The sequence below is a fragment of the Sylvia atricapilla genome, unplaced genomic scaffold (genome assembly GCF_009819655.1).
Source record: "Sylvia atricapilla isolate bSylAtr1 unplaced genomic scaffold, bSylAtr1.pri scaffold_64_arrow_ctg1, whole genome shotgun sequence".
Lineage (NCBI taxonomy): Eukaryota > Metazoa > Chordata > Aves > Passeriformes > Sylviidae > Sylvia > Sylvia atricapilla.
In genome coordinates this window covers 200,954-211,146 of record NW_027077151.1, presented here as the reverse complement: position 1 = coordinate 211,146, position 10,193 = coordinate 200,954, and the positions used below count along the sequence as shown (strand labels likewise).

The following is a 10,193-nucleotide window of genomic DNA, read 5'->3' as shown; positions in this document are numbered from 1 at the left end:
TCCCAAACTCTCAGTAATGTTGCAAACTCCCAGGGTTTTGCAGGAATCAATGGGCTGATTTCAAACACGTTCCTTAGTGCAGGATGCACAGGATTTGAAAATACATCAAATGGGCTGACTTTCTCTGCATGCTCTCCCAGTATCCAGTTTTCCCAACCCCCAAAATTATTTTCTTGGTTTCTCACCTCTCAGTTTTGAGGTCCTGCTAAAGGGCCGTTATCTGAGTTAGTTCTGACGTGGGGGTGGTCGGACTCTGCTGGGTGACAGCCACCATGGGGTTTCCATGCCTTGTCAGGCCGGATTGTTAGTCCCCTCCGAGTTCTTGCAGGCATAGGCCACATCCTTGGCGATGCTGCACATCCTGTTGGACATCTGGAGCTCGGTCCTGAAGGCGGTGGGGAAGCAGAACTTCTTGAAGCACGCCTTGAAGTTCTCATCCAGGAAGGCGTAGAGCACGGGGTTCAGGCTGCTGTTGGCGTAGCCCAGGGCGGTGCAGAAGCAGGAGATGGCCAGCTCCAGCTTGCTTTCTGCCTTGGCACCCAGGCACTGCACCAGCACGAAAATCTGGATGGGAGTCCAGCAAACGATGAAGACTGCCACCACCACCAGGACCATGCGGGTGATGCGCCGCAGGTTCCTGTCCTTCTCCTTGGAGCCTGAGAGGACATGGACATTCTTGAGCCTCCTGATCATGAGGCTGTAGCAAATGGTGATGATCAACACGGTGATCATGAAGGAGAAGAGAAAGACGCAGATGCCAAACACTGGATCCCAGTAGTCCACGGGAGAAGGGAGCTTAATTAGACAATCAATTTCTGCAAGAGTAAAAGAATTAAATGAGAAGGAAGATGGGCAAATGCAGATCAAGCAGAAAAGCATCTGCACATTCAGATCAGTTTAGGTTAGTTGGGCTAACCGTTGGACTTGATGATCTTAGAGGGCTTTCCCAACCCAACATAACAATTCTATGTTCAATGCTCAATTCCTCACACAACAACTACGTTTAACACTAGAAAAGCAGTAGCAGTGATAACACAGAGAGGCAGGGGCAGAGGTAAGATGATTTTACAGCAGATACCTCACCCCACTGATGAAACTGGCACCCCTGGGCTCTCCTGTCCAGCAGCCCCTCCCTCCCTCCCGCTGGGTGCAGTTTTACTGACCGTTGTTCTCGTTCTCAGCAGATCCCATCACCATGGCCGGGATGCCAAAGACAGAAGCCAGTGCCCAGATGCAAACATTGACCACCTTGGCCTTGTGGAGTGTGCGTATGTCCAGGGCTTTGATGGGGTGGCAGATGGCGATGTAGCGGTCCACGCTCATCATCGTCAGTGTGAAGGTGCTGGTGAACATGTTGTAGTAGTCAATGGAGATGGCAATCTTGCACAGGACATTGCCAAAGGGCCAGAAGCCCAAGAATGTGTCTGTTCCCTGGAAGGGCAAGGTCATCAGGCACAGGGTGTCAGCCAGAGCAAGGTTAAAGATGTAAATGTTGGTGGCTGTCTTCATCTTGGTGAATCTGAAATGCAGGAATGAACAATGGTTACAGCTCCCACATGACCATGACGAGCCAGACACTGAAATTTACTGAAACAGATTCTGCTGCTTTCAAAAGGAGATGCTGTATTTTCTTATGTAATGAGATTGGCCATCCTCACCTTTCAACCTCCCACAAGTTTGCCAACACACAGTTCAGCCCATCTCCTGCAACACCACAAATGGTCCCTCCATATTTAGTTCCGTGAGCAGGAGAATCATTCCCTGACACTGCCAGTGAGCACCACAAAAGCTTGAGGTTGTCAGCTGAGATGGTGTTTCTTGAAAAATTACTTCAATAAAGCCAACTTAGGATTTCACTACCTATGGCTTCATTGTTATAAGTATTGGTGAGAGCTTTAGCCAGTAAGCTAATTTGAAAAGTGCAGGGGTAAGTTGATCAGCCATTTGATATGGGCTCATAGCCAGAGAGCATGGCTAATGTGAGCTGTCAAATCAGAGCAGGCAAAATGGCCAGCCCTGGCCAGCCAAAATCTCATGGGGAACTAGCTTTGAATCAGAAATCAAAATATCACAATGGATCTTTCTAGAGAAAAGAGTAAAGTCACAAGTCAAATTCTACTTTAAAGATTTTTTGGCCATTTCAGTATTACTTTTACCACATGAACTGACTGCCCTGGAGGAGGAGTCACCTTGCTCTAATGGCAATCCTCTCCTTTTCACACTTGGGAAATGATGCAGAGCCACCTGTGATCACCTATCCAGGGGGACGTGCAATGTCTGCAGGAGTGGAAGCTCAACAGTGGCTCTGTCACTGAATCTAACATTTCAGCTCCAGGATATTCCTCTCATAGGCAGAATAAGAGCTCAAATAGGTATAATTTTAAAACTACAGCTCATCCATCATTGACTCTACTAATGGCCTGAGCAGGAACATGGCCAAAAATGGCAGACAATGATGTTATTAACAGAGTGCAAGTTCAGTTGAGGGTAACACTTCTACCCGTAAACTGCTGCACTATTTTCAGCCTGATACGTGTTAAAATATTATAGAGTCTAATTCGACCTAAAAAGCTCTTTTTGCCAATTTGATTCAGAACAGCAAACCCACAACTGCCCTTCTCAGTGCTGTGCCCTCCCCTGAGAGTCTGAGCTTCTTCAGCTCTTGATAAATTATTTGAATGCTTGGCAGAACATTATCACTGGCATATTCTGAACTCTGCTGGGACACATGGTGACCTGGCCAGGTTTGCAAGAGAAGCAGACAGGGGAACCACGATCCAGACTATAAAAGTCTATTTTTTAACCTGCCTTGGAGCTCTAAGCTGGGCTTGTATCAGAAGTCTGAAGGCAGCTTCAAAAAGCAAAACTGAATAATCCTCTTTTTGACCCTGAAAGCCAAGGGAAGCTTTTTGAGGTGAGCACTGATGGAAATATTGGAAATACTCTGAGGTTCCCACACAAGCCTGAGTGAGGCTTTTCCTGGCCCAGAAATCAATCACAGATTCTTAGAAAGCCAGCCCAGACAAACTTACATAACCAAAAGCAGTAGAAGGAAAATACTGGTGCCTTTCCTTTCATGATGGGATGAATGAGCAAAAGCACTTTGCAAATCCAACATAACCAGGCAGCTGCCAGGGCTTTAAGCTTTGGGATGTCCTAAGGAGAATTACAGCAGCCTCCACTGTCCTGAACTCCAGAGGAGCATCTCAAGGTGACCAAGTTTTCCTTTCTTCAATTCTTGCACTTGGCATAAACGTGGTAAAGCACAGGGGGATGAGGTGGGTCTGTGAGTGGATTCACTTTCCCCTCCAGGTCAGCTGAGGGGGATTAAAATGAAGAAGTGAAATCACTGTTTTATCAGCTCTCACATAAATAAGCATTGTCAGGTCAGGCCTTGGGAAATCATTCAGTCACCGAGCATTGTGCTGGCAAAGGTCTCCTGGGAGCTGCAGTTCCCCCTGAACACCACAAACCTGGCTGGGCTGCCTCAGGCTTCCCAAAGGTCAAGTTTGTTGCAGTCCATCCTTCCAGGAGGGCTGGAGCTGGAGGCAGTTCATCAACATGCCTCTAACCCTGACTGCTTTTACTGACATTATAGCTCAAGGGAATAAGGATTTTGAGCAAGGGTGAGCAACTTCAATGCAAAACAGTAAAAATTAAAGGTTGTTCCTGTTTTGTTTTTTGGCATTGACCAGTGGGAGGAACAAGTAACAATTCACCCACCTTCAATCCCCATCCTACATCCATGAGGAACAAAGCTGCCCCCCTGTACACTCCTGTGCCCCCAGCACTGAGAAGTTTGGGGCATCTCAGCCAGCCCTGAACTCTGAGTGTGCAGAGCAAATCTTCAGCTCCTTGCCACTCCCTCCAGCCCCACGGGCCCCACCCCTGCCAGACACCTCTCAGCACGAATTCAGGGTCCCAGTACGATTGCTCTGCCTGGCTCTGCAAAATCTCCCAGTGCACAGATCCCTCTCCTCTGCCTCCTTCCTCACCACCTCCTTGAGGTGATGGCAGAGCCACCTTCCCCTGCTCCAGCACAGCACACACTGAGGTGGCTGTCCCACCACCTCCTTCAACCCATCTTCCAGTAGAATTTGAAGCTGATTTTGTGCCCTTGATAGGGGATGAATTTAATGTAAACCTAATTAATTACTTATTCACCACTTTCTCCATACACTGAGAGCCAATAGCCATTGTCCCAACCAACCAGTGTTCCCAAACATTTCCTGAATGTTCAGTACACACAAAAGTCAATCAATCACTTCTCTGTGGATTAACCTCTATTTCTTTTCCTCCAGAACTGAGCGTGTACTTTCTCTTAATCTGAAAAAAAAAAAAAAAAAAAAAAAAAAAAAAGAGAGAGAGAGAAATTAAACGAAATTAAACTCTCAGGCTTTAGGAGGCACCTCAGTCTCCTCCCCCACAACACAAATCTGCTGCAGATGAGCCTGTGGATTCCGTGGAGGACATTAGCTCCCTGCTGGGCCACTTTCTTGCACTCTGCCACGGAGGTAATTTCCTAATGGAGCATGTCCCACAGGGTGGTGCTCAGCTCTCCATCCAGCTCCCCCTTTGTCACAACAGTAATTGCTTTGCTCTGCTCTCCTGTTCTCTCAGATGCTGAGAGGAAAAACACCTGGATATCAGCTCAGCATTTGTCTTCCCCCTCCTTTTCGGTACGTGGCCCCTCTGGTAAGGGGAGAACATTAAGGGTAGTCATTAAGGGTAGGTCGGTAGACACACCCTCGGGGCTTTGAGGACCTGTTCCTCACAAGAACAGATTCTGCTCCTGGCTGAGCCTCAGGGTGAGCGGCAGACCTGTTGGTTTTGCATCTTTCCCTTTTCCACCCAGTCACAGCAAGGCTGCAGGGCAAGGGCTGGGGCTAAGGACCAACTGGCTGCAGCAAACCCACAACCCAAATTGGAGCTGCAGACACCAGGGGCAGAGAGACCAGAGCAAAGCCTGCAGCCCTGCAAAACCCTGAGCATTGTTTCCAGGAGCTCGCTGCCTCTTGGAGCATCTTGATTTTGATGTGTGTAGCTCCAGCTAATTAGGATGCAGACAGTGTTGTTAACCTTGAGCAGCTCCCTCCATCCTCACCTCACACCCCAGCAGCAGTGACAGCCTTTGCCCCCATCCCTGGACAAGCTTCAGGAAGCAAAACAGCAGAAAAGGCTCAAAGAGGATTTTTACTGAGCTGTTCCCACCCTGTGATGGTAGAAATCAGCCCCAGTTCTCTCCCATCTCTGCTCCCAGCCCTCAGGTTCTGTGAAGCTGATACTGGAACGTTCTGTCATGATTTGTGTCCCCTCTGCCAGCCACCCACACTGTGCTCTCTGCATCCCTACTGCTCTGATCACCAGCCCAGAGCCCCCTCAGCCTGCAACTTCTGACCAGTGCAAGATGATTTATCCTTAATGGTTCAACAGGCCCTGAAAAACCTGCACAGGATTTGAGAAGGACAAATTTAAATTAGTCTGGACTCTGAGGCCAGACACTACAGCAAGAGCAGCCACCAGCACAGCATCTAAAAGCCTATAAATTACCCAGCAAGACAGGGACTGACTAGCAGGGGCTAGTAATGGAATCTGCAGCCAGCCAGGACGAGCTCACACTTTGGGACAGATGATCTTCTTGTCCTTGAGTCTCACCTCTGTGTCTGGGGGACAGCTATGAAAAGCCAGCCCTGCCCTGCCCTCCAGGTGCTCTCTGGGGACTGCTGTGGATGGTGCTGGCCTGCCAAGGGAGGAGGCTCTGTGGCTGCTGCTGCTGCAGAGGCTTCAGCAGCTCCCCCATGGACTCTCAAGGATGCTCCCACACCCCTGAGCACGTGCTTGGCCACCAGGAATGGTGCTCTGGTCTAAGGAGGGCATTCATCAGCATCCACCATCACATTTTTCCTCCTAAAGTTTCACCTGGAGGCAGCAAATGAAAATGTAGGCGCCTGGCAGCCCTAAACTGCCTAAAACATTGCTTTAAATGCTCTGAAAGGTGTTCTGCCATTGAGAGAGCTGAGCGTCCCCAGCAAGCTCATCGGGGTTAAGGACACTATCGCCTCAGCTCTCACTCGTGACTAAGTCGCGTAGCCAGCGCTGGCAGTGCCAGGTGTCCGTTGTGCGGCTGTATTCCCGGAGCCGGCTCCTGCCAAGGCACAGGAGTGCGCGCCTCAGCACAGACGGCACCGCTGCCCTCAGCGCCCACTTCCCCGCCCGCCTAAGGCCAGCGCCCGGAACCCGCGGCCACCCAGCTCCCACAGCTCACCTGCTGCAGAATGCGGTTCATGGAGACCACGAAGCGGTCGTTGCTGGGCTTCAGCCCCCTCTGCAACGCCTCGTTCCGCTCCATGGTGAGCGCCACTCGTGCCGCCGATCGCCCGCTGCTCGCCCCAGCGCGAGCGGCTCCTCCCGCCCCCATTCAAACCACGGGCCGCTTCTCCGATTGCGATTGGCTCTTGCTCATATCAGTTCTGGCACTGTAGCCAACCCAAGCGTGCGATGGGCGGGTCTTGTGTTGATTGGCTGCTGGCTCTGCTGAGTGCCCGACTACCCCGCCTCCAGGTCCTGCCGTTGGGCGCCAAGCCAGGCGCGGCGCGGGGTCGCTGTTCCACCTGGCAACGGCGGCTGGCCGCGGACCCTCATTGGCTGCGGGGCCGGCGGAAGTGGCCGGCCGCGGGCTCCCATTGGCCGCGGCGCTGCCGGGGCACAGGGCGCAGGATGCGCCGCCCGGGGGCAGGAGGCGGCCTGGGGCTCTCTCGGGCCTGGGCAGCGCTGGGCAGAGATTTACAGAGCGTTGTGTCCCTGTGGGATTGCCGCAGACCACCGGAGGAGTCTGGCTGCAGAGTTTGGTGTTCAGTAGCCGGCAGTCACGCCCTCCCCATGAGATGTTAATTTTAAAGAATTAAGGACTTTAGTTAAACTAGATATTGCTGACGTAGACTTCCCTTTACATTTTGAAGAATAAAGGACTTTAGTTAAACTAGACATTGCTGATGTAGACTTCCCTTTTACTAACTAGACTTTGTTGAGGTAAACTTCCTTTTTTTTTAACATAAGCCGGATTTAAGGAATCGATAAATCAGGAGACCTGTCAACTTAATCAAAAGACTCCAAGAACACAATGTGATCATAAATCAGATAGTCTTGAGAAAACAGGATTCAGGTGTCACCAACACTAAAAGGTTAAAAAGGCAAAGCGAGGAAGACGCATCTTACTTCATCATTTTGAGACCCCACCCCCTAAAAAGGACCACCGACCCATTTCAAAGAACAAACTACGCATGCTTAATTGCTTTTTGGCTAATTACCATACGAAGCGGGGAATGGGATGGACCAGAGTCATGAATATGCATTTGTGTTTTGGGTATTCAACACTTTTGTTCATAAAAAGACCCTGTGATCATCTGTAAATTGCGCGTGTGTATTTGGGATCTATCCCGCACGCTGCCCGGCGTCATAATAAACATACACTTTCTAACTTCAAACTGTTAGAGGTCTTTGTCCGTCATAGTTGGATATTGGTATTAGATCAATATCCATTTTTTTTTTTAACAAATCAGGATGACAAAGTCCATTAGTGAGGTGGAAGGCAAAGTGAAGTGCTATCAGCTACCATCTGCTATCAGCTAGTGAGGTAAGTGCCCAACCCTTATGAGCCATTTTAGGGTTGTCAGAACCATAAAATGAGGATAACCACTGTCTATTGCCACGAGGACAGTCTTGCACAAGGCTGGCTTTACAAGCAAAACATCACACAATGCCAGGGGATGCAATTTGACAGATCTGTTGTACTTAGACATGACTAATTCCTTTAAAGAAGTTGTTCTGAAAGCCAGAGACTCAATACTCAATCTGCAAATCCATAGCTTCAAGCTAATGTCAGTAATTCCGATAATTAGTCTTGCTGAATTAAATGGGAAGCATTGTGCATGCATGAGTAGTGGTGGAGGATGAGGTGCTTATTTTGCATTATCAAATACACACACTCATGACAACGAGCAAATGGCTTTTACAGCATTAGAATATTAAACACCTTCATCCACATTTGTTAATAACTGGGAAAAATATTTACCCTGTGAAATTGCTCCCCTATTTATCTTCACATGTTGTTTCAGCACTTTAACACAAGTAAATCTGGACCCTTCTTTGCTGACTTTTCCAAGACATCTTTATGTTGCCACCTACAAGTCTTATCTCCTTGCTTTTTCTACACAGCACAGATACACAGGCAGTACCTTAGCAATGGCAAAACCAACAAATAGTGTTAAACCAAAGAGAACTTCACGTACATCTGTGCTGGGCATGGAACTGGAATTACACAGGACCTTTGCTACTGGTGCAATGGTGAGCAGTCTTTATTACTAGTTTCTGAACACTGCAAGTTTTTTGAGGAAAAAGACCCTAAGCCACACAAATAGCAGAGCTCCCTGAGCCTGGAGAGAACAGAATTCCTCTGGTCCTGGTTTAGGTCCCATTTGGGAGGAAACCTCTGAGTGGGGTTCCTCTGGGGAGCAAACCCAAACAGCCCCAGCCTCAGCCAGTCCGGGAAAATAATTTATTTAACAAACAAAATGCCCACGAGCATGAGGAATGGAAAAATTAAACAACAAAACCTCTCACTGCTCCGAAGAGGGATGGGGAACTGAGGAGGTTCTCACAGAAGTTAGTTTCAGTCTCTCTGGAGCTGGAAAATGCCGAGGGCCAGGCCCCGGCGGGCCACAAATGCCGGATCCCAGAGACTTCTCTGAGTTTTCAGCCCAGAGCAGACTTAAACAGTCCCGAGAAAAGCGAGAAAAACAGCTAGCTACACTAACTAAAAAGGAAAAACCCCTCTCCCCAGTACCCGACGAACACACCGTCCTGAGGGAGACAAAAGGCGTGTGGAGGAGCGAACACTTTTCAAAGCGAACTGCGGCTCTCGTTCCCGCTCACCCTCAGAGCCGCTGTTAAAGGTACGGCACATACAGAACAGACAATTGGGGTACAGAGGGGTCACAGTCACCCCGGGACACTCTGAAGGAAGGGGAACAGGCAGAGGGGAAGAGGAGTCACAGGGAGCTGGAGCCAGGTTTGTCTCTGTGTAGATGTTAACTGCATGGATGCAGAACATCCACCAGGCAGCCTGATTGTCCAGCTCTGTCCTGGCTCATGTGAACACGGTGACTAAAATCAACAGAACAACTGAAATCAGGATGTGCAGCTATCTCATGGTTGATATCCAGCTTCAGTAGCATGTTTTTGCCAGGCAAGGCTCTTACAGGGTACCCCTCCCATGGGAGTGGCGAGTCAGTCATGCTGCAGATCCTTCCTCACAGCACTCCCCTATCTCCCCAGCTTCTTGTATCTCTACTTATCCCTTAGAAGAATCAAATTGCCTTTGCCATCTCTCCTACTCTGTCAAGTCGAGTTGAAAACAGCCCACAAGTTACAAATGTATGTGGTTAATAAGGGATAAGCATGTACTTACTGAGACAGCATGGTTATAGGAACCTTGCTTTGTTGGGGAAACAGAGAAGGGATTCACTGTAGTCAGACATGGCAGAAGAAGTAAGAAAACCTGTCATTTCAATAATAATTGAAGAAAAATATTATTACTCCATGGCTTTAATGAGAAAAGCAAGTCATTCTGAACACAGTGAATAGAGAAAACTATAGAATGCAAGTAATCTATATATAACCTACTTGACAAATGTTACTGAGTATGGGATAAGTACTAAGATACAGTTTTCTATTAACTCAGCAGATGGGTATATAGAGATAATAAGAACCATTTATTTTATAATCTGAAATGGTTTCTTCAAACTGAACAGTGACAACTGGTATTCAATGAAAGTTCTACACACTACTTCATCACTGCTGTTGTTCATGTGATTGAACCTGCTCCCAGATGATTTTGATGCATAAACCTTTTGAGCTTGCATCAGATTACTGTTGTACCCTGCTTTATATTTGATCTTCTGTTTTCTTCATAAGAGCTGAGACAAAATTATCATCTAATCTACACCTGCTGCTGGCTGCCAGCAAGACTGAGCTGTGTTCAAAGCAATTTATGTTGGCTGATTAAGTACATAAACCACCCACCTGAGGCAGGTGCATTGCCATAACCACTTCATGTAGTGTGAAATAAATTGTTAGTGTTTTGCATCATCCATAGGAAAAAATGAGCTCAGTAGTGTAAACACAGAAAGTTATCC

General features: G+C 48.2%; 1 protein-coding gene across 1 annotated transcript; it reads right to left on the bottom strand.

Moving 5' to 3' along the window:
• Positions 1–291: 291 nt before the first annotated feature.
• LOC136374952 (nociceptin receptor-like) lies at positions 292–1,536 on the bottom strand. Its single transcript, XM_066340319.1, has 2 exons — positions 1,164–1,536; positions 292–815 (listed from the first exon to the last, which is right to left on the bottom strand). Exons 1-2 carry the CDS (start codon positions 1,507–1,509, stop codon positions 292–294), a joined length of 870 nt encoding a protein of 289 aa, XP_066196416.1. The 5' UTR covers positions 1,510–1,536.
• Positions 1,537–10,193: the final 8,657 nt, after the last annotated feature.